Source organism: Microcebus murinus, chromosome 29 (genome assembly GCF_040939455.1).
Source record: "Microcebus murinus isolate Inina chromosome 29, M.murinus_Inina_mat1.0, whole genome shotgun sequence".
Lineage (NCBI taxonomy): Eukaryota > Metazoa > Chordata > Mammalia > Primates > Cheirogaleidae > Microcebus > Microcebus murinus.
The window spans coordinates 13,958,539-13,982,919 of NC_134132.1; the positions used below are offsets into that span (position 1 = coordinate 13,958,539).

The following is a 24,381-nucleotide window of genomic DNA, read 5'->3' on the forward strand; positions in this document are numbered from 1 at the left end:
GAGGAGGGGGAGCAGGAGGGGAGGGGTGGAGTGCAGGTGGAGGAGGGGGGAGGAGGGAGGGGAGGGGTAGAGTGCAGGTGGGGGAGGGAGGAGGGAGGGGAGGGGTAGAGTGCAGGTGGGGGAGGAGGGAGGGGAGGGGTAGAGTGCAGGTGGAGGAGGGGGAGCAGGAGGGGAGGGTGGAGTGCAGGTGGAGGAGGGAGGGGAGGGGTAGAGTGCAGGGGGAGGAGGAGGGAGGGGAAGGGTGGAGTGCAGGTGGAGGAGGAGGGAGGGGAGGAGGGAGGGGGAGGCAAAGGGGGAAGAAGGGGAAGAGGGAGGAAGGAAGGGAGGATGGGGGAGGAGGTGGAGGAGGGACGGAGGAGGGAGGGGATGAGGAAGGGTAGGAGGGAGGGGAGGAGGTTGGGGAGGAGGGAGGAATGACGGAGGAGGGAGGAGATGAGAAGGGAGGGGAGGGGGAGGAGGGGGAAAAGAAGGGAGGGGAGGAGGGAGGAGGGAGGGGAGGGGAGGGGGAGGAGAAAAGGGTGCAGTGGCCGGGCGAGAGGGCGGCAGAGAGTCCAGCAGGTGCGCTCACTCTGGCAGGGCGGCCAGGTGACCCGCGATGCCTCAGCTGCCCCTGCAGCTGCTGCTGCTCCTGGCGCCGCTGGGTCCCCTGTCCCCGCGCGCCCTGCCCCGCGCCTCGCGCGCCCTGGACGGGGCCGGGGACGTCGCGGAGCTGCGCTTCCTCACCACGCAGCCGCTGCACCTGCTCAGCCCCGCCTTCCTGTCCTTCACCATCGACGCCAACCTGGCCACCGACCCGCGCTTCCTCACCTTCCTGGGGTAAGTGCCGGGGCCCTCCCCGTCGTCCTGTCCCCTCCGCGGTCCGCCTGTCACCCGTGCCACCTGCCCCGCCACCGCCGGCCGCTCTCCTCTCCCGGGCACCGGGGCTGAGAGCCGCTGCCAGGGCCAGGGGCGGGAGGACACTTGGAGACGACACTGCCCACCTGCTGCTGCACCTGGCTAAGGGGAGGGGCCCCGCAAGCCTCGCTGGGGCCCGGGCTCCCTCTTTCAACCTCTTAGGGAGATTTTGTTTGTTTGTTTGAGACACAGTCTCACTCTGTTGCCTGGGCTACAGTGCCATGGCATCAGCCTCGCTCACAGCAACCTCCAACTCCTGGGCTCAAGCCATCCTCCTGCCTCAGCCTCCCAGGTAGCTGGGACTACAGGCATGCGCCACCACACCTGGCTAATTTTTCTATATATATTTTTAGTTGGCCAATTCATTTCTTTCTATTTTTTTAGTAGAGACAGGGTCTCGCTCTTGCCCAGGCTGGTCTCGAACCCCTGACCTCAAGCGACCCTCCCACCTCCACCTCCCAGAGTGCTAGAATTATAGGTGCAAGCCACTGAGCCCAGCCAGTTAGGAAGATTTTTTTTTTTAAGTCAGATGAAAAGGCTTCAAAGGAGAAGACTAAAAATCTACATATGAAATAAATGAGACTTAAAAGATGACTGCCACTTATAGTCCTAATGGAAAGATCTCCTCTTTAATCCCAGCACTCTGGGAGGTTGAGGCAGGAGGATCACTGGAGGTCAGGAGTTTGAGACCAGCCTGAGCAAGAGCGAGACCCCGTCTCTACTATAAATGGAAAGAAATTAATCGGCCAACTAAAAAAAATATATAGAAAAAATGAGCCGGGCATGGTGGCACATGCCTGTAGTCCCAGCTACTCGGGAGGAGGCTGAGGCAGGAGAATCGCTTGAGCCCAGGAGTTGGAGGTTGCTGTGAGCGAGGCTGATGCCAGGGCACTCTAGCCTGAGCAACAGAGTGAGACTCTGTCTCAAAAAAAAATACTTAACCTCTATCTTTTCCCCTGCCCTAGAGAGAGAATTTCCTGATGGGGAGTCGTCCTTCATTTTTGTCCTTCCCTTCGGGGCAGGAAGCTGATAGCAGGCTGCCACTGGGGGACAGGAATGCTAACCAGGAGAAGTGCTGAGCCACAGGGCTTCAGATCCCAGGACCCCAGCATTAGCTTGGGGACAGCGAGGTTGGGGGAAGTGCCTTCCTGCAAACAGGAATGAGGCGGATGTCCATTTGCTGAAATGGGAGGTCTCAAGTCCTCTCCCGCTGCAGCCAGCATGTCCCTGCCCCGCCCCGTCCCCAAGCACAAGGACGGGTGGGGATGCCTCCCTGGGGCAGCAGAACCCTGCAGTGTGACTCTCAGGGTCCTGCCTGGTCACCCTGCGGTCAAGCTCACCCCAACTGACTGGCACCCTTCCCCAAGGCACACAACTTCCAGTCTGCAATTTAGTGAGCATGCTACCTTCCTTCCTCTTTATTCATTCATTCATTTATTTATTTTTGAGGCAGAGTCTCGCTCTGTCACCGGGGCTACAGTGCTGTGGCGTCAGCCTCGCTCACAGCAACCTCCAACTCCTGGGCTCAAGCGATCCTCCTGCCTCAGCCTCCCGAGTAGCTGGGACTACAGGCATGCGCCACCACGCCCGGCTAAGATTTTCTATATATATTTTTTTAGTTGGCCAATTAGTTTCTTTCTATTTTTTAATAGAGACGGGGGCTCCCTCTTGCTCAGGCTGGTCTCAAACTCCTGAATTTGAGCGATCCTCCTGCCTCGGCCTCCCAGAGTGCTAGGATTACAGGCATGCTCCACCATGCCTGGCTAATTTTTTCTATATAGTTTTTTTAGTTGGCCAATTAGTTTCTTTCTATTTTTTAGTAGAGACGGGGTCTCACTCTTGCTCAGGCTGGTCTCAAACTCCTGACCTTGAGCCATCCTCCCGCCTCAGCCTCCCAGAGTGCTAGGATGGCAGGCGTGAGCATCTGGCCTAATACCTAGCTTCTATGCAAGGTCTCAGGGTCCATCACCCCAGGATTGGTGGCCTCGTGCCCTGGTGGCCCGGCCGTCTCAGAAGACGACACGAGCTTAGCGTGTGTGACCACAGGGCAGGAGGAGAGAGGAGTGTGGCTTTGCTATAGCTCCTCCCAAGTGTCGCTGCTTCGGGCAAGGATGGCCAGGGCTGAGCAGAGGACAGCTGAAGGAATAAGGACGGGAGAGTGGCACAAGCAGCTGCCACCAAGCCCTTGTCCTTTGCTGGCCCTGCTCTAAGCACCTGCCAGGCATTAATTCAGGCGGCCTCAAACTACGGCCCGCGGGCCACATGCCACCCGCCTGGCACATGTATCAGCCTGCCAGGTGTATTTGCCGCCGCTGCCTGTCCTGCTTAGCAGCCAACTCATCCCGGGGCCACAGTGCGGACTCTCCAACGGTCTCAGGGACAGTGACCTGGCCCCTCCTGTTTAAAAAGTTTGAGGGCCCCTGCCATTCATTTAGTCCTACCCCCAACACTATGAGGGGACCACTGTTAGCATTCCCATAGGGTAAATTGAGAAACTGAGGCTTGGGGAGATAAAGTAACTCAGAGAGCAAATGCAGGATCAGAGTTGGAAACCAGACTAGAATCGCAGAGGCAATAGGACGCACAAAAAGGGTAAAGCAAGGCCGGGCGAGCTGGCTCATACCTGTCATCCTAGCACTCAGGGAGGCCGAGGAGGGAGGATCGCTCAAATTCAGGAGTTCGAGACCAGCCTGAGCAGGAGCCAGACCCCGTCTCTACTAAAAATAGAAAGACATTAATTGGCCAACTAAAAATATATAGAAAAAAAATTAGCCGGGTGTGGTGGCGCATGCCTGTAGTCCCAGCTACTCGGGAGGCTGAGGCAGGAGGATCTCTGGAGCCCAGGAGTTGGAGGTTGCTGTGAGCTGTGATGAGGCCACTGTACTCTAGCTGGGTGACAGAGCGAGACCCTGTCTCAAAAATAATAATACTAATAATAAAAATAATAAATACTGAGCACTATCCTACTTTTCTAGTTAAAATATAAGCTCTTTACCAGGCGCGGTGGCTCACGCCTGTCATCCTAGCACTCCGGGAGGCCGAGGTGGGAGGATCGCTCGAGTGCAGGAGTTGGAGGTCGCAGTGAGCTATATGATGACACCATTTCTGTCTCCAAGAAAAACAAAAAATACAACTTCTCCCTCCGAGGCCTGCACAGCTGGTTGCTAGGAAATAGGTCCCACCAAGAGAAGGAAGTAAAAATATTTGACTGTTGTGTCTTGGAAAAATGATATTTTCATTTTTCAAGCAAATATTTTCTTGCTTGTCTTCTTAACAGTTCTCCAAAGCTTCGTACCTTGGCCAGAGGTTTGTCTCCTGCGTACCTGAGGTTTGGTGGCACCAAGACAGACTTTCTCATTTTCGATCCCAAGAAGGAACCAACTTTCGAAGAGAGAAGTTACTGGCAATCTCGAGTCAACCAGGGTGAAGCTTTTATTTTTTTATTCTATTTTATTTTTTTTATTTCTTTCATTTTTATTTATTTATTTTTGAGACAGAGTCTCACTCTGTTGCCCAGGCTAGAGTGAGTGCCGTGGCGTCAGCCTCGCTCACAGCAACCTCCAACTCCTGGGCTCAGTTGATCCTCGTTGCTCAGCCTCCCAAGTAGCTGGGACTACAGGCATGCGCCACCATGCCCGGCTCATTTATTTTTCTATATATATATATATTAGTTGGCCAATTAATTTCTTTCTGTTTTTACTAGAGACGGGGGTCTCGCTCTTGCTCAGGCTGGTTTTCGAACTCCTGACCTCGAGCGATCCTCCCGTCTGGGCCTCCCGGAGTGCTGGGATTGCAGGCGTGAGCCACCGCGCCCGGCCCCTGAGGTCTTGTCATCCAGGATAGTGGTGGCTTTTTCCAAGGGTGCAGGTGGTGGTCCCAGTAGCTCTGATGGCACCAAATTTAAAGGGGAAAAAGTCACTAACACCGGTCCTACCTCCCATTATGGCAACAGGCAATCACCGCAATGCAGATATACTCCGTGTAAAACAAATTTCTTTGTGTGTTCAAAGTGAAGCTCAGGAGAACTGAGCTCTGTTTTTTTCAGTAGGGCTGGAAGCTCCTGAGGAGTCTTCTAGAATTATGTCCAGGGTATGTATGTTCAGTGTTTCTAAAGAAACCTGCCCTTTGCTTGTTTTTATTTTTTTTTATTTTTGCTTTTTGTGTGTGTGGGGATGCTGAGCCTATAAAGTTGACAGGTGTGTAACAGAATCTATCTTTCTGTGATCTCATACCTCGTCACCCAGAGTTTAATTACCCTGTGTATAAGTCATCTACATAGCTGACTAAATATGTTGTAAGTAGGATTTCAGTCTTCTCTCTGTGCAAACAGGTTTTCTAACTGGTCTCTTCCACTTGCAGATATTTGCAAATCCGGATCCATCCCTCCCCATGTGCATAAGAAGTTAGAGCTGGAATGGCTCTTCCAGGAGCAGTGGCTACTGCGAGAACAGTATCAGAAAAACTTCAAGAACACCACCTACTCACGTAAGAAATGAAAGGCACCCTACAGGTGTTCTTGCCCCAGAATATCTGGACAGGTTGGACTTGGACTAGAATCTAGTGAGTGCGCCAGCAGGTGTACAAAGCTGTACGATACCCAAATATACTAGCAAGAGTCCTTGGGAAATCCTCAGTCTAAAGCTTTTGTTTCTGGTTTTTTTTTTTTTTCTTTTTTGAGACAGAGTCTCACTCTGTTGCCCACGCTAAAGTAAGTGCAGTGGCGTCAGCCTCGCTCACAGCAACCTCAAACTCCTGGGCTCAAGCGATCCTCCTGCCTCAGCCTCCCGAGTAGCTGGGACTACAGGCATGCGCCACCATGCCCTGCTACTTTTTTTCTATATATTTTTAGTTGGCCAGCTAATTTCTTTTCTATTTTTAGTATAGACTGGTTCTCACTCTTGCTCAGGCTGGTCTCAAACTCCTGGCCTCAAACAATCCTCCCACCTCGGCCTTCCAGAGTGCTGGGATTACAGGAGTGAGCCACCACGCCCAGCCTATTTTTTGCATTTTTAAGAGAGAGGGAAGCTACTTGATCGTATAATAAGCATGATTTATGGTTGAGCGGAATTTGACGTAAGGCAGGGCCATTTCAGATCCCATTAAAGGAGTGACAAAAACTACCAGAGAATCACAGTACACATGTGTAATCGATCATTCTGATACCGGCCTAGTAGGAAAAGCCGCCATGGTGTTAGGTAATTAAGGGATTCTCGATTTTTTTGGTCATATTGAACATACCAGTTAGCTTCGATTTCTAAAAAAACCTTTGCAACCTCACACGAACTTTCTGTTACCGTAATGGTAGACTTCTAACATCTTTCCCTGCCTCTTGGGCCTTCATACTTCCTGTCGCAGGCAGAATGCCTTCTTTGCTAACCGTGCAGCTGGGTTTGTATAACTCCAGCCAGGCCGGCGCGGTGGCTCACGCCTGTCATCCCAGCACTCTGAGAGGCCGAGGCGGGAGGATCACTCAAGGTAAGGAGTTCCAGACCAGCCTGAGCAAGAGCGAGACCCCGTCTCTACTAAAAATAGAAAGAAAATTAATTGGCCAACTAAAAATATATAGAAAAAATTAGCTGGGCGTGGTGGCACACGTCTGTAGTCCCAGCTACTCGGGAGGCTGAGGTAGGAGGATCGCTTGAGCCCAGGAGTTGGAGGTTGCTGTGAGCGAGGCTGATGCCACGGCACTCTAGCCCAGGGCGACAGAGTGAGACTCTGTCTCAAAGAAAAAAAGAAGAAAAAAAAACAGGTTCCCTGGAAGATATACGCAAGTTTTCTAGTACATGTCACCTTGGAAGATGACATTTGTCATGGGAATTTGTCATGGGAATGCAGACTCACAGCGCAAACTGGTTTGGCCAGGAACAGGAAGTGATGTGACAGGTGTCATTCTGGGAGTGACAGCAGAAAGGAGGACTCCCTTATTAAAATAATCATCCTTAATGAGCAGATTCTTTTCTATCCTCCTTTTTTTATTTATTTATTTTTTTTTGGAGAGACAGAGTCTCACTCTGTTGCCCGGGCTGGAGTGAGTGCCATGGCGTCAGCCTCGCTCACAGCAACCTCAATCTCCTGGGCTCAAGCCATCCTCCTGCCTCAGCCTCCCGAGTAGCTGGGACTACAGGCATGCGCCACCATGCCCGGCTAATTTTTTCTATATATTTTTAGTTGGCCAATTAATTTCTTTCTATTTTTTTAGTAGAGACAGGGTCTCGCTCTTGCTCAGGCTGGTTTCCAACTCCTGACCTTGAGCGATCCTCCCTCCTCGGCCTCCCAGAGTGCTAGGATGACAGGTGTGAGCCACTGCGCCCGGCCTTTTCTTTCCTCCTTCTCCACCTCTCTTTCTCACCACCCACTCTTCCACCCCCAGCACCCCAGTCCCACGCTGGGTGCTGGACACCCTTCTGCAAACTTACAGGGCATAACGCAAGGGAAGGAACACTGGACCAGACCTTCTGGTTTCTTCTCCTTGACTCCATTCAAATGAAATCAGAGTTCTTTTTTTCTTAATGTCCCTGTATAATTTTGTTGTTTCTTAGACATAATTATAGTCACTTTTCAAGAATAGAATTCCTTGAATTTAACAACAGAGGCCGGGCGCGGTGGCTCACGCCTGTCATCCTAGCACTCTGGGAGGCCGAGGCAGGCATATTGCTCAAGGTCAGGAGTTCGAAACCAGCCTCAGAAAGAGAGAGACCCCGTCTCTACTATAAACAGAAAGAAATTAATTGGCCAATTAATATATATAGAAAAAAATTAGCCGGGCATGGTGGCGCATGCCTGTAGTCCCAGCTACTCGGGAGGCTGAGGCAGGAGGATCGCTTGAGCCCAGGAGTTTGAGCTAGGCTTGCTGTGAGCTAGGCTGATGCCATGCATGGCACTCTACCCGGGCAACAGAATGAGACTCTGACCCCCCACCCCCCAAAAAAAGAAATTCACCATGAAGACCAAGTCTGGAAGACTTGGTCATTGCGGCTGTTGACCTAACCATTGAATGACATGTGAGTGTTTTCTTGCAGGAAGCTCCGTGGACATGCTGTACACTTTTGCAAATTGCTCGGGGCTGGACTTGATCTTTGGTCTGAACGCATTGCTAAGAACGGCAGATTTGCAGTGGAACAGTTCCAATGCTCAGTTGCTCCTGGACTACTGCTCTTCCAAGAATTACAACATTTCCTGGGAACTAGGCAATGGTAAGCACGCAGGGACCTCTCATTCATAAGGAGATTTCCTCACTGGCATTATTTTTCCTATGTCTGACATCCTTTTTAGTATTAACAAATGTACTTTTGCCTGGGCACATTCTTTTTTCTTGAGACACAGTCTCGCCCTGTTGCCTGGGCTAGAGTGCCGTGACATCAGCCTCGCTCACAGCAACCTCAAACTCCTGGGCTCAAGCGATCCTCCTGCCTCAGCCTCCTCCCGAGTAGCTGGGACTACAGGCATGCGCCACCACACCCGGCTCATTTTTTTTCTATATATTTTTAGTTGGCCAATTAAATTCTTTCTACTTTTAGTAGAGACAGGGTCTCGCTCTTGCTCAGGCTGGTCTGGAACTCCTGACCTCGAGCGATCCTCCCGCCTCGGCCTCCCAGAGTGCTGGGATTACAGGCGTGAGCCACCGCGCCCGGCCTGGACACATTCTTGTAATGGCTCAACAATGCAACATTTGGAACTGCATATGGCAGACAACTCCTTTGTAATATAATCCCAGAACCTTTTGGGAATCCCAGTTTATGTTACTCTTGAAGTGAGAACAAGTAGTTGTAGCCAGCAACCTTCCTGGCCCCTGGGTTCCCTTGAGATTTTCAATGTCACTTAACCTTGTTAGGCTTGTCAGGCTGGACTTAACCAAACTGTGGAGCAGGCAGCTGGGTTTACTCTTCCCTTCCTTTCTCTGTTTCTCAGTTAATCTCAGCAACTCTTTCCAACCTTTATTACATGCTCAGGCTGTCTAGAACATTCCGCTGTAGAACTCTACCTGGGCCAACCTCCTGATTGTCTCCTTCTTCCCTTTTTTTTTTGCAACTTTTTGTAACTTGTAAATTCTAACTAAAGTATTAATGATTAGCCACATTTATTCCAAACATATTTATAGTGCTTTTTTCCACACATTAGCCAATGGAACTGAAGATAAAGTGGGGAATGAGGTGTAGTCATATGATGAGCACGTCTTCCTCTTGCCCAAACTCTTATTAAAGTAAATTAAGTTATGAAATAATTAATATTATTATATTTTCCAAATATCCATTGGTTTAATAGTCCCATTATACACTTTATTTATTTATTTACTTATCTTTGAGGCAGAGTCTCCCTCTGTTGCCCAGACTAGAGTGCTGTAGCGTCAGCCTCTCTTACAGCAACCTCCAACTCCTGGGCTCAAGCGATCCTCCTGCCTCAGCCTCCTCCCGAGTAGCTGGAACTACAGGCATGCGCCACCATGCCCGGCTAATTTTTTGTTTTTATTTTTAGTTGCTCAGCTAATTTTTTCTATTTTTTAGTATAGATAGGGTCTTGCTCTTGCTCAGGCTGGTTTCGAACTCCTGACCTTGAGCGATCCTCCTGCCCCGGCCTCCCAGAGTGCTAGGAAGACAGGCGTGAGCCACTCACTGTGCCTGGCCACATTATTAACTTTAAATTGTTTTACCTTCTCACACATCACTTATATAATTTAGTTTAAATCTTTGTGTTTCTGGAATACTTTCTTTATAATTAAGGGTTTTAATTTTCTTGACATTGAATTCTAAGTTTTTTTTCCTTTATTTTTGTTGTTAAAAAAAAAGCTCAGATTTTACTCTCTACGGTAATTTTCAGTAAAGAAATTCATACACCCTGTATTCTAAGTTTTTGTAATTTCGAAAATGTTCTGTTGTTTTTAGATGCTGCTGTGTGTTTGCTTTTAAGTAAAACATTTCTAGGTGGATAGTATTTTGAGAATTGCTGTCTTTCAGAACCTAACAGTTTCCAGAAGAAGGCTGGTATTTTCATCGATGGATTACAGTTGGGAGAAGATTTTATCGAATTGCATAAACTTCTGAGAAAGTCCACTTACAAACATGCAAAACTCTACGGTCCAGACGTCGGGCAGCCTCGAGGGAAGACTGTCAAGATGCTGAAGAGGTAGGAGCTAGAAGATACTCGAACCACTTCTTTTTTTCTTTTTCTATTTTTTTTTTTTTTTTTTTTTTGAGACAGAGTCTCACTCTGTTGCCCAGGCTAGAGTGAGTGCCGTGTTGTCAGCCTCGCTCACAGCAACCTCCAACTCCTGGGCTCAAGCGATCCTCCTGCCTCAGCCTCCCGAGTAGCTGGGACTAAAGGTATGCACCACCATGCCCAGCTAATTTTTTGTATATGTATTTTTAGTTGGTCAATTAATTTATTTCTATTTTTGGTAGAGACGGGGTCTTGCTCTTGCTCAGGCTGGTTTCGAACTCCTAACCTTGAGCAATCCGCCCGCCTAGGCCTCCCAAAGTGCTAGGATTACAGGCGTGAGCCACCACGCCCGGCCTTTTTTTTTTTTTTTTTTGAGGCAGAGTCTCACTCTGTCCCCAGGCTAGAGTGCCGTGGTGTTAGCCTAACTCACAGCAAACTCAGACTCCTGGGCTCAAGCGATCCTCCTGCCTCAGCCTCTGAGTAGCTGGGACTACAGGCATGCGCCACCATGCCCGGCTAATTTTTTATATATATATATCAGTTGGCCAATTAATTTATTTCTATTTTTATAGTAGAGACGGGGTCTTGCTCTTGCTCAGGCTGGTTTTGAACTCCTGACCTTGAGCAATCCGCCCGCCTCGGCCTCCCAAGAGCTAGGATGACAGGCGTGAGCCACCGCGCCCGGCCTCTTTTAATTTTTAAAAGTATTAGTTCTGTTTTTCTTTTCTTTTTGGTAATTCCTTTTATCAACATCAAAGGGTTTGATGAACCACTTCTTAAAAGTTAACATGCCCCTCTGGTAAAGAATCCTCAATACACTGGCCAGGCGCAGTGGCTCACACCTGTCATCCTAGCACTCTGGGAGGCCGAGGTGGGAGGATCGCTCAAGGTCAGGAGTTCGAAACCAGCCTGAGCAGGAGCCAGACCCCGTCTCTACTAAAAATAGAAAGAAATTAATTGGCCAACTAAAAATATATAGAAAAAATGAGCCGGGCGTGGTGGCGCATGCCTGTAGTCCCAGCTACTTGGGAGGCTGAGGCAGGAGGATGGCTTGAGCCCAGGAGTTGGAGGTTGCTGTGAGCGAGGCTAACGCCACAGCACTGTAGCCCAGGTGATAGAGTGAGACTCTGTCTCAAAAAAAAAAAAAGAATCCTCAATAGTCCAAGTTATTAAACAATTTGTTGCCTGACTGCAAAGTTTACCAAAAGAAGAAATATTGATTAGTTCATCATATCAAGGATTCTGAGTCTTAGGGTATCTGTGATAAAATTTCCCATCAGAATGAGGAAGTTAGTGTTTGCCTGATCCTAAAACATTAACCAGACTATTTCTGGGGAATAAAATTCTCACGCATATATGGTTTATGTGTGTGTATGTGAATATCGCATATAATGATTACATGATAACATAATAGAATTTTTTTTTCTAGTTTCCTGGAGGCTGGGGGAGATGTCATTGATTCAGTGACATGGCATCAGTAAGTATATCTCCCATTCTTAATACTAGCAAAGTAATGCTAGCTTTATTTATTCCCTAGTTTTCAAAAAGTTATTTCCATTTAACGGTAATTGGTTCTATAGTACAAATAAGAAACAAATGGTGCCTCAAGAAACACTGTCGAATTTTAATATTAATAAAACAAAAATTTTACCTGTTTTTAAAATACTATGGTGGTTTCTGTCAATATAAAGATCAAGGCATCCTACCAAGGAACCCGTGGAAATTACAAGTAGCTAAAACAAATTGCTTGCCAAAGAACGGGTAACCAGTGGATACCTACTGTCTTTTTTTTTTTTTTTCTTTTGAGACAGAGTCTCACTCTGTTGCCCAGGTTAGAGTGAGTGCTGTGGTGTCAGCCTCGCTCACAGCAACCTCAGACTCCTGGGCTCCAGCGATCCTCCTGCCTCAGCCTCTCGAGTAGCCGGGACTACAGGCATGCACCACCATGTCCGGCCAATTTTTTTCTCTGTATATTTTTAGTTGGCCAATTAATTTCTTTCTATTTATAGTAGAGACGGGGTCTCGCTCTTGCTCAGGCTGCTCTCGAACTCCTGACCTCGAGCGATCCTCCCGCCTCGGCCTCCCAGAGTGGATACCTACTGTCTTAACTGTGTCTTCTCCAGACAGAGAATGGACTCAAGATGGAATGGACTCTTCTTCATATCACCCTTCTGTATTGGTCTTTCCTCGATAGAATTTCTGCCTTTTTTTTTTTAATAATATGTAGGTGAGGCCAGGTGTGGTGGTTCACGCCTGTTCATCCCAGCACTCTGGGAGGCTGAGGCAGGAGGATCACTCGAGGTCAAGAGTTCAAAACCAGCTCTGAGCAAGACCCTGTCTCCACTAAAAATAGAAAGAAATTATTGGCCAACTAAGAAAAATATATAGAAAAAATGAGCCGGGCAGGGTGGCGCATGCCTGTAGTCCCAGCTACCTGGAGGCTGAGGCAGGAGGATCGCTTGAGCCCAGGAGTTGGGGGTTGCTGTGAGTGAGGCTGACGCCACGGCATTCTAGCCCTGGCGACAGAGTGAGACTCTGTCTCAATAAAAAATACAAAATATGTGGTGAGAGAGGTAGGAGAACAAGGTCAGAACGTAAAGTTTGTCCTGTTTTTTAACTGAATATTTTCTGAATAATTTAGCTACTATTTGAATGGACGAATTGCTACCAAAGAAGATTTTCTAAACCCTGACGTGTTGGACACTTTTATTTCATCTGTGCAAAAAATTTTTCAGGTAATAGTCTTTTTAAAAGTTTTAACATAAAACTAGAATCTTTAGTTTATAGTCTAGTTCTAAATTCTATGGATGTACATATATATTTACATATTTTTCTAATTTTGGAGAACAAGCACTATGACCTATTCGCCATTGGTTTTCCCCTTAACTTTAGGTCTTACCCATGTATGTTGATTAGAAATTAAAAATACTGGCCAGGTGTGGTGGCTCATGCCTGTCATCCTAGCACTCTGGGAGGCTGAGGTGGGAGGATCGCTCCAGGTCAGGACTTCGAAACCAGCCTGAGCAAGAGCGAGACCCCCATCTCTACTAAAAAATAGAAAGAAATTAATTGGGCAACGAAAAATACATAGAAAAAAATTAGCTGGGCATGGTGGCACATGCCTGTAGTCCCAGCTACTGGGGAGGCTGAGGCAGGAGGATCGCTTGAGGCCAGGAGTTGAAGGTTGCTGTGAGCTAGGCTGACACCATGGCACTCTAGCCTGGGCAACAGAGTGAGACTCTGTCTCAAAAAACAAAAAAGGGAAATTAAAAATACTTAGTGGCTACAGGTGAGTTCTCTCTAGAAAATAAAATTTTCCAGGAAATTTCCAGAAATTTTCCAGGAAAATAAAATTTTAATTCTAAAAAAAATTAAAATTATACATTTTTAAATTAAATAAATTAAAAAAAAACCCTTAGTGTCATTAACTACCATAGACCACAAGAATGGGTTTGTTTACAGTCCTTCCATGCTGTAGTATTTATTCCAGTAAAAAAAAAAAAAAACTGCCTGAGACCTGAACCCCTGTGGACATATTTGGTAACTATGTAGGGTGGATGGATGGGTCTAGGATACAGGTTTGGATGCTGTGAATGTTCAACGCTGTGATTGGTCAGCGTGTTCGCGGTTGTCATGGAGACGTTCCTGTTGCCAGGTGGTCCAGGAGACCAGGCCCAGCAAGAAGGTGTGGTTGGGAGAGACCAGCTCTGCGTATGGGGGCGGGGCGCCCCTGCTCTCCAACACCTTTGCGGCTGGCTTTATGTGAGTAGAGGCCCCCACGGGCCCTGAGACCCTCCCTTCTATTCCGCTGAGACCTCCAATGCCACAAAGCAGACCAAAAACGGTGCCAGTGGCTCAGCCTCAAAGTTTGTCCCCGATTTTGCATGAAAATGATTTGCTAAAGGTCGTGGGGCATCTTTGACAGGTGTCTCAAGTGAATCCTGGTATCACTTAATGGTCTTACAATAGGCCGGGTGCGGAGGCTCACGCCTGTCATCCCAGCTACTCGGGAGGCCGAGGCAGGAGGATCGCTCGAGGTCAGGAGTTCGAGACCAGCCTGAGCAAGAGTGAGACACAAATCTCTACTAAAAATAGAAAGAAATTAATTGGCCAACTAAAAATATATAGAAAAAAAATTAGCCGGGCATGGTGGCGCATGTTTGTGGTCCCAGCTACTCGAGAGGCTGAGGCAGGAGGATCACTTGAGCCCCGGAGTTTGAGGCTGCTGTGAGCGAGGCTGACACCACAGCACTCAAGACCTGGCAACAGGCCGGGCGCTGTGGCTCACGCCTGTAATCCTAGCTCTTGGGAGGCCGAGGCGGGCGGATTGCTCAAGGTCAGGAGTTCAAAACCAGCCTGAACGAGACCCCGTCTCTACTATAAATAGAAAGAAATTAATTGGCCAACTGATATATATATAAAAAAATTAGCCGGGCATGGTGGCGCATGCCTGTAGTCCCAGCTACTCGGGAGGCTGAGGCTGGAGGATCGCTTGAGCCCAGGAGTTTGAGGTTGCTGTGAGCTAGGCTGACGCCACGGCACTCACTCTAGCCTGGACAACAAAGCGAGACTCTGTCTCAAAAAAAAAAAAAAAAAAAAAAAAAAAAAAAAAAGACCTGGCAACAGAGTGAGACTCTGTCTCAAAAATAAATAGATAGATAGATAGATAGATAGATAGATACATACATACATACATACATACATACATACATACATACATACATAGAAAGAAAGAAAAAATTAGCCGGGCATGGTGGCACATGCCTGTAGTTCCAGTTACTTGGGAGGCTGAGGCAGGAGGATCGCTTGAGCCCAGGAGTCTGAGGTTGCTATCAGCCAAGCTGAAGCCATAGCACTCTATTCTAGGCAAAGAGTGAGACTCTATCTAAAAAAAAAATATATATATATATATATATATGTATATAAAATGAGCCGGCCGTGGTGGCGCATGCCTGTAGTCCCAGCTACTCGGGAGGCTGAGGCAGGAGGATCGCTTAAGCTGAGGAGTTGGAGGTTGCTGTCAGCCAGGCTGAAGCCACAGCACTCTAGCCTGGACCACAGAACAAGACTCTGTCTCAAAAAAAAAAAAAAAATTCTTATAATAGAGATATTGTTCTTTGACTATGGCCCGTAAATATGCCCAAGGCCCCTTCTTCTAAGGAAGCACGTTGCAAAAGAATGCCCGTCCAGAGCTTTGGCTCTGAGAAGGATGCTTAGCACATGTAGCTATATTGAGAGATTCCCGAAAAGTTTAGAGCCTAAGGGGTGAGGTCACACCGGAGCGGCTATCAGTGAATTTGAAGATTTACTGAAAACCCTCAGTCTCCAGCACTACAAACTTGATTGCTTTTAGATCCAGGTTTACTTCCATTCAGTCACTCTGTTAATCTATAATTCCTTATCCTCACATGGAGGTGTTTTTTTCTCTTTCCTCTTCCATCCTCATTCTTTATAAACCCAAAATAAAGCACAAATCCTTTTTCTTTTTTTTTTTTTCTGAGACAGAGTCTCACTCTGTCGCCCGGGCTAGAGTGAGTGCCGTGGCGTCAGCCTCGCTCACAGCAACCTCAATCTCCTGGCCTCAAGCCATCCTCCTGCCTCAGCCTCCTCCCGAGTAGCTGGGACCACAGGCATGCGCCACCATGCCCGGCTCATTTTTTTGTATATATTTTTAGTTGTCCAATTAATTTCTTTCTATTTATAGTAGAGACAGGGTCTCGCTCTTGCTCGGGCTGGTCTCGAACTCCTGACGTTGAGCGGATCCTCCCGCCTCAGCCTCCCAGAGTGCTAGGATGACAGGTGTGAGCCACTTTGCCTGGCCCCAACTATCTATTTCTAAACTATGCCGCTTTGCTGGTTTACTGTTAATTTTTCCCAGGGAGAGGGCTAAGGCAGGACAGCGTGTAAATTAGAATGGAGCAGTTTTGCTTGCAAACCTGAAGAAAGCTTGGTCCCACTCTCTCCCAGGTGGCTGGACAAACTGGGCCTGTCAGCCAGGATGGGCATCGAAGTGGTCATGAGGCAGGTGTTCTTCGGAGCTGGAAACTACCATCTGGTGGATGAAAACTTCGAACCTCTGCCCGTGAGTGGCCGTTGTTTTCCTGTTTCTATGAGTAGCTCAGGGCCCCTGACCTGAACCTCCCCGGAATGGTCAGTCCTCTCAGTAAATAGCCAAATGCAGGGATGACAAGTGGGAAGGAACCTTCCAGATCACCCATTCTAATATTTGTCTCCAGAGAAGAAATCAAGAGCCTGGAATAACTTTTTGCAATGTGGGCCATTTGGGGTGTGAGGTGGATTTTTTTTTTTAAAAAGGGGATAATTTGAAATTGTATGGCTCCATTTTTATGAGAAAGCAAACTTGGATCGAAAATGTTTTGCCAAGTAAATCCAAACACTCATCTTTGTTTATCTGTAGAGGTATGTCTAAATATTTGGCCTTGAGCTTTGCTTTGAGTTTTTGGATAAGAAGAAAACCAAGAACATTTAAACTGTCTTATCAAGGGACTGCATTCTTGAAATGTGTCTCCTAGCAGCTATGACCCTCTGAATTGTGGAAATAGAATCCTACAGTGAGAAAAAGCATCAAACAAAATAATTGCCCTCAGATTCATGGTGCTCACATGCACCAAAAAAAGAGACCGGGCACGGTTGCTCATGCCTGTAATCCTAGCTCTCTGGGAGGCCGAGGCGGGAGGATTGCTCAAGGTCAGGAGTTCAAACCAGCCTGAGCAAGAGCGAGACCCCGTCTCTACTAAAAATAGAAAGAAATTAATTGGCCAACTAATATATATATTAAAAAAAATTACCTGGGCATGGTGGCGCTTGCCTGTAGTCCCAGCTACTCGGGAGGAGGCTGAGGCAGGAGGATCACTTGAGCCCAGGAGTTGCTGTGAGCGAGGCTGATGCCACGGCACTCTAGCCCGGGCAACAGAGTGAGACTCTGTCTCACAAAAAAAAAAAAAAAAAAAAAGATGAATCCTATTTAAATACCCCAAGGATAACAGTCACACTCTTTGCACGTTAAGTATTTGCTCACCACTGGTTTTGTTAAATAGAGAAATAAGTTAACGATCTATTTCTGTCTCTCTTCTCCCCAAACACCACGACTAGGATTATTGGCTCTCTCTTCTGTTCAAGAAATTGGTGGGCACCAGTGTGCTCATGGCGAGTGTGAAAGGTGGGGCCGGAAGGAAACTTCGAGTCTACCTTCATTGCACAAACATCAACCAAAGGCAAGTACTAGACATGGCCTTGACCAGTTGGCAGGTTTTCCCTGGCTGAGCACATAGCTTCCGACTCACACACCCTCTTGCCACGTCTGTATACAGTGGGTCTAAGATGTGTCTCAGTGTTCTTTTTTGTTCTGTTCTGTTTTTCTTTTGTATTCACAGAGATAGGATGCTAGACTCTAAATTTTAAAAAATGTTGCTTAAACATAGGCATTTGCAAGTCCAGCAAAGATTTATGCAACGATTCTAATTGCCAGAATCTATAATGGAAATACACCCTGCATTTTAATAAATAATATGAATGCAAGAAAAAAATATTACTATTTATGTATGAACAGTTAATTCATTGAAGGACTATGAGTGAATATAAATATGAATATGAATTAATATGCATCAAACCTGATATATTTAATAAGGAAAAAGAATTGAAAGAAGAAGAAGAACAATAACACCAATAGCAATATTATTATTATTATTTTTATTGTTTTTTGAGACAGAGTCTCACTCTGTTGCCCAGGCTAGAGTGAATACCGTGGCGTCAGCCTCGCTCACAGCAACCTCCAACTCCTGGGCTCAAGCGATCCTCCTGCCTCAGCCTCCTCCCAAGTAGCTGGGACTACAGGCACACACCACCATGTCCAGCTAATTTTTTTCTATATATATTTTTTTAGTTGGCCAATTAATTTCTTTCTATTTTTGGTAAAGACGGGGTCTCGCTCTTGCTCAAGCTGGTCTCAAACTCCTGACCTTGAGCGATCCTCCCGCCTCGGCCTCCCAGAGTGCTAGGATCACAGGCATGAGCCACCGCGCCCGGCCTCAGCAATATTATTTTCAAAAGTTGTAACCATGATTTCTGGAGCTGGGAGGCCGTAGAGATCTTTGTAGCCTTGTACTCTTTTTTTAGGTTGCAAAGAATGTTGCTAAATTTCAGGGTTTTTGTCTTCTTATTAGTTTCGATCTATCACTGCTGATAGGATGATACTAAATGCTAACTCTAGCCACAAATCCCACCTACCATTTCCCATTTCTGGTGACTGAACTTCATAGAGAGTGAAGATTCCTCTAGGCAGTAGTGGAGAAATGGTTTGAATGGATAAATTCTGAAAAGTGTCAATAGATTTAATTTTCTTATTTGTTTTGGTCTTTTTCTTTCTTTTTTTATTTTTTATTTCTATACCCATAATATGAGAATTTCTTTCTTTTTTTTTTTTTTGAAACAGAGCCTCGCTTTGTTGCCCAGGCTAGAGTGAGTGCTGTGGCGTCAGCCTCGCTCACAGCAACCTCCAACTCCTGGGCTCAAGCAATCCTCCTGCCTCAGCCTCCCCAGTAGCTGGGACTACAGGCATGTGCCACCACGCCCGGCTAATTTTTTCTATATATATTAGTTGGCCAATTAATTTCTTTCTATTTATAGTAGAGACGAGCTCTTGCTCAGGCTGGTTTCGAACTCTTGACCTCGAGCAATCCGCCCACCTCGGCCTCCCAGAGTGCTAGGATTACAGGCGTGAGCCACCATGCCCGGCCCTTTTATTATTATTATTATTTTTTTTTTTTTTACTTTTTTTGGTCTTTTTCTAAGGCTGAGAAAAGCCCCTTATTTATATAGCTTGTAATTTGAATTCACACGAGCCTACAAAATTTGGGTTTTGCCGTTCAACTTTCTAGCGACTCAGCCAGCCGAACTGCAAAGATCTAAGAGTGCTTTAGCCCAGAACGTGGGAGTGGGAAGAACATATTTTTTTATCATGTTTTCAAAATAGGACCACACGAGTGGTGTGATATTATCGTAAAAGGAGAGACTCTAAGAGATCTCATTGTCATTATGTGTGCGAATACTTAGTATCCATGATCCCATTTGTAATTTAGTTTTTAATTGCTTAACTGAGATAAGTATTTTTTATTGAGTTAACCTATTTGTTTTTAGCCCAAAGTATAAAGAAGGAGATTTAACTCTGTATGCCATCAACCTCCATAATGTCACCAAGCACTTGCAGTTACCTTATTATTTATTTAACAAACAAGTGGATAAATACGTTGTAAAACCTTCGGGCCCTGATGGATTGCTTTCCAAGTAAGTAATTTTTCTTGTTCCTTTCAAACTTTCAATAAATTGTTGGCATTTATCAGAATAGAGAGTTTTGTTTTGTTTTGTTTTGTTTTTGCGACAGAGTCTCACTCTTTTGCTCGGGCTAGAGTGCTGTGGCATCAGCCTTGCTCACAGCAGCCTCCAACTCCTGGGCTCAAGCGATCCTCCTGCCTCAGCCTCCCGAGTAGCTGGGACTACAGGCATGTGCCACCATGCCCGGCTAATTTTTTCTATGTATATATTTTATTTATTTATTTATTTATTTTGAGACAGAGTCTCACTTTGTTGCTCAGGCTAGAGTGAGTGCCGTGGTGTCAGCCTAACTCACAGCAACCTCCAACTCCTGGGCTCAAGCGATCCTCCTGCCTCAGCCTCCCGAGTAGCTGGGACTACAGGCATGCGCCACCACGCCCGGCTAATTTCTTCTATATATTTTTAGTTGGCCTATTAATTTCTTTCTATTTTTAGTAGAGACGGGGTCTCGCTCTTGCTCAGGCTGGTTTCGAACTCCTGACCTCGAGCGATCCTCCTGCCTCAGCCTCCCAGAGTGCTAGGATGACAGGCATGAGCCACCACACCCAGGCTACAAATTATTTCTTACACAAACAACTTGTATATGGCCTAGAAGGCTTCTGCATAGTGAGTATTTAAGAAATGTTTGGGTGATCATATTTTTCACATAAAAGCAGTATTTATCTCAGATAAATTTTGCCTAGTGTCTCCCATTCTCCCAAATCCATTGCTTGCTAATTCCTTCCAGCTTTATTTCAACTGAAACTTGACAAACAGGTCTTCAGTTTCTTTGACTTTGTGTTATTGACTTCAAAATATAAAACACGATGCTACCCTCAAATAAAACCCCATCCTCACTGCCCGGCCTGGTGCGACAACAATCAGCATACTTGAAGCTTACACTCGGTATATGTACAGCATCTTTTATTTATTCATTTTTCTATCTCTTTTTAGTTGGTCAATTAATTTCTTTCGATTTTCAGTAGAGACGGGGGTCTCACTCTCGCTCAGGCTGGTTTCGAACTCCTGACCTCGAGCGATCCTCCAGCCTCGGCCTCCCAGAGTGCCGGGATGACAGGCGTGAGCCACCGCGCCCGGCCTACAGCATCTTTTAGGTATATGTAGGGCTGATGAAACAGCACAGCCTGTGGGGTATAGTGCCTTGCCCATGCTCTTCATTTTACCCACAGCATTGTCAATTCACAGTGATCAGATCGACCTTGGAACTCTGCAGAAAATAACCTCCCCAAAAACACAGCTGACACTTTTGTGCAGACTTCTGCAACCTTCTTAATTTCATGCAAAACAGACTCTTAAACGCCTGTCATTTGGAGATATTTTCAAGACCTATTTTAGGTCTTGTGGTTTCCTGACCATGGTCATGGCATTTCCTCCCTCGCCCCTCTAAAAATGGATGTGATATAGGTGCTAAAACAAAACCCAAAGCTTGAAGGCTTGAGTAGGCCGCAGCCCGGGCCTGGTAGCCTGTAGCCTCTGGCACTGTCCTGGGTTTGTTATCGATACGTCTTCAGTTACAGAACCCAAAGCTGAGCATCTGCCCAAGGTGGAGTGGAAACCAGTTGGATTACACCCTGATACTTAATGAGGACAGAGTATAAGAGATCTTGAAAAATGAAAAATATACAGGCGGTGGCTCACGCCTGTAATCCTAGCACTCTGGGAGGCCGAGGTGGGAAGATCGCTTGAGAACAAGAGTTTGAGACCCTATCTCTACTAAAAATAAAAAAAATAAAAAAATAAAAAAAATTAGCTGGGCGTGATGGCATGTACCTGCAGTCCCAGCTACTTGGGAGGCTGAGGCAGGAGGATTGCTTGAGCCCAGGAGTTGGAGGTTGCTGTGAGTGAGGCTGACGCCACGGCACTCACTCTAGCCTGGCAACCAGAGTGAGACGCTATCTCCAAAAAAAAATTTTTTAATGAAAAATATATAGGAATGTTACGTAGAAACAACAAAGCATCCAACATTGGAGGGTTAAGTAAATAAACTAATGTAGTCTCAGTGTTGAATTCTGGGCAGCTATTAAAATGATGTAGTGCTTGCTGGAATTTCATAGTCATTAAAAAAAATAAAATAAAATAAAATAAAATAAAATAAAATAAAATGATGTAGTGGGCCTGGCATGGGGCTCATGCCTGTAATCCTAGCACTCTGGGAGGCCAAGGCGGGAGGATTGCTCAAGGTCAGGAGTTCGAGACCAGCCTGAGCAAGAGCTAGACCCCATCTCTACTAAACATAGAAAGAAATTAATTGGCCAACTAAAAATATAGAGAAAAAATTAGCTGGGCATGGTGGCGCATGCCTGTGGTCCCAGCTACTCAGGAGGAGGCTGAGGCAGGAGGATCGCTTGAGCCCAGAAGTTGGAAGTTGCTGTGAGCGAGGCTGACGCCACGGCACTCACTCTAGCCCGAGCAACAGAGTGAGACTCTGTCTCAAAAAAAAAAAAAAAAAAAAAAAAAGCAAAAAACAAACCTAACTGATACAATGTTAAAACACAAGTTATAGTAATATAGGCTACCACCAAAAAAAAATTGTTTTTTTGGTCTCAAAAAAGATTTCAGGAATGTTGCAGGAGGCGTGGAGTGTGCACGAGTTGGCTAACGCAGCCTGTCTTTGCGCTTTGCAGATCTGTGCAGCTCAACGGTCAGACTCTGAGGATGGTGGATGATCAAACGCTGCCCACTCTGACCGAAAAATCTCTCCGCCCAGGAAGCTCCCTGGGCTTGCCAGCTTTCTCCTATGGATTTTTCGTGATAAGAAATGCCAAAGTTGCCGCTTGCACCTGAAAATGGGAGGCCTCCCCTAGCTCTGAGATTGAATTTCCCAAATGTGTTGATAAGAGGAAAGCAACTCAAACTATAGGGAGCACATACATTATCATTCAACCAGTGGGAGTTTCCAGACTCTGGGACAATTTCAGTGCTAGATTTAGCACAGGATGGCGGTCTCTTTAAGTAAGAGTACTGCTAATGATAATAGCTAATAATACCTCGTGCCAAACACTATTCTGAGCACTTTGCATGTACTATTTTTATCTGAGGTTATTAGAAATGTATATCAATGCTCCCTATATAGCCAAGAGGCAAGAAAGTGAAGGATATAGTATTAGTTTTAAGAAAGTGCTTAGTTGTTTTTATTCTTAAAAACAGGCATTAGAAAATTGTTGGATTCTTTGTTTTTGTGTGTGTGTGTGTGTTTTTTTTTTTTTTTTGAGACAGAGTCTCACTCTGTTGCCCAGGCTAGAGTGGCATGCCATCAGCCTAGCTCACTGCAACCTCCAACTCCTGGGCTCAAGCGATCCTCCTGCCTCAGCCTCCCGACTAGCTGGGACTACAGGCATGCGCCACCACGCCCGGCTCATTTTTTCTATATATATTTTTTTGGTTGGTCAATTAATTTCTTCCTGTTTTTAGTAGAGACAGGGTCTTGCTGTTGCTCAGGCTGGTTTTGAACTCCTGACCTTGAGCAATCCACCTGCCTCAGCCTCCCAGAGTGCTAGGATTACAGGCATGAGCCACCGCGCCCGGCCATAGTATTAGTTTTAAGACAGTGCTTAGTTGTTTTCATTCTTAAAAACAGATATTAGAAGGTTGTTGGATTCTAATCCTATGCTAAATCTACCACTAAATCTTTCCTTCATAGGCCAGCTCTATGGGCTCCCATCGGGAAAAGTTTAGTGCTACAATCTTTTTTTTTTTGTGACAGAGTCTTACTCTGTCACCCAGGCTAGAGTGAGTGCCGTGGCGTCAGCCTCGCTCACAGCAACCTCAGACTCCTGGGCTCAAGCGATCCTCCTGCCTCAGCCTCCTCCCGAGTAGCTGGGACTACAGGCATGTGCCACCATGCCCCGCTAATTTTTTCTATATATTTTTTTTTAGTTGGCCAATTAATTTCTTTCTATTTATAGTAGAGACGGGGTCTTGCTCTTGCTCAGGCTGGTCTCGAACTCCTGACCTTGAGCGATCCTCCCGCCTCGGCCTCCCAGAGTGCTAGGATGACAGGCGTGAGCCACCGCGCCCGGCCTGCCCTTTGGTTCTTGTTTCAGTTGGGAAGCTTTTGGCTGCGAGTAACAGAGAACCCTGATTGAAATAGCTTACACAATAAGGAAATCTATAATTGCACATGACAAGAAGTTCAGGCAGGGCAGGCTGCAGCAGTGCCATCTGTCACCAAGGATCCCGGTTCTTCCCATTTCTGCTCGGTGATCTTTAGTGCTGGCTTTGTCACGGACGCTGGTCGCCTCATGGCTATAGCTGTTCCGTGGACCCATCCAGACCTGGTCGCAACGAGAGGAAGAGAAAGAGCAATTGTTTTTGTGTCTCCTACATAGACTTGAACTCTTTCTCAGAGATCCGCTCAGCAAACCTCTCCTGATGTCCCCCCAAGCCTTACTGGTCAGCCCTGTGCCTTGTGGCCATTTCCCCCATCTCTGCCAACAACAGTGAAGTTCCTGTCATTGTCCCTGAACGGTCCTCCTTAGGAGTGGACAGGGTGTTGGCAAATCTACAACACTGCACATCACGGTTCTGTGCTTTTCCTGCGGGACACAACATGTCATTGTCCCCTGCCTTTGGTTCCTCTTAAGGATTAATGTTCTTAGTATTTAGGCCTGCTATGAATATTGTCTCAGTTAGATGGAAGCACATTTAGAAGCAGCCAAAGCTGGGACTTAAATCGAAGCTGGATGCTTCAATGACCCTTAAATTTTATATGCAAGTCGTTTTTATTTTTTCACATTTGAAATAAAGTAATTTTTATAACCTTAAAATTGCACGATTATTCTTATTTATTTATTTATTTATTTATTTATTTATTTATTTTTTTGAGAGACAGAGTCTCACTCTGTAGCCTGGGCTAGAGTGAGTGCCGTGGTGTCAGCCTCGCTCACAGCAACCTCCAACTCCTGGGCTCAAGTGATCCTCCTGCCTCAGTCTCCCGAGTAGCTGGGACTACAGGCATGCGCCACCATGCCCGGCTAATTTTAT

At 46.4% G+C, this 24,381-nt stretch overlaps 1 protein-coding gene across 1 annotated transcript; it reads left to right on the forward strand.

Annotated features, from left to right (window-relative positions):
- The first annotated feature begins 549 nt into the window (after positions 1 to 549).
- Positions 550 to 24,164, forward strand: HPSE (heparanase). Its single transcript, XM_075998602.1, has 12 exons — positions 550 to 816; positions 4,172 to 4,317; positions 5,254 to 5,379; positions 7,914 to 8,087; positions 9,846 to 10,014; positions 11,477 to 11,524; positions 12,689 to 12,782; positions 13,703 to 13,809; positions 16,015 to 16,129; positions 17,161 to 17,282; positions 19,204 to 19,350; positions 22,023 to 24,164. The coding sequence occupies exons 1-12, from the start codon at positions 596 to 598 to the stop codon at positions 22,180 to 22,182; spliced, it is 1,629 nt and encodes a 542-aa protein (XP_075854717.1). The 5' UTR covers positions 550 to 595; the 3' UTR covers positions 22,183 to 24,164.
- Positions 24,165 to 24,381: the final 217 nt, after the last annotated feature.

Excerpts from the sequence above, each read along its gene's own strand:
- HPSE (XM_075998602.1), top strand. The coding sequence starts at position 596 with ATGCCTCAGCTGCCCCTGCAGCTGCTGCTGCTCCTGGCGCCGCTGGGT. Across the intron at positions 8,088-9,845 it reads TTCCTGGGAACTAGGCAATG|AACCTAACAGTTTCCAGAAG; the intron begins GTAAGCACGCAG and ends GCTGTCTTTCAG. Across the intron at positions 12,783-13,702 it reads CTGTGCAAAAAATTTTTCAG|GTGGTCCAGGAGACCAGGCC; the intron begins GTAATAGTCTTT and ends TCCTGTTGCCAG.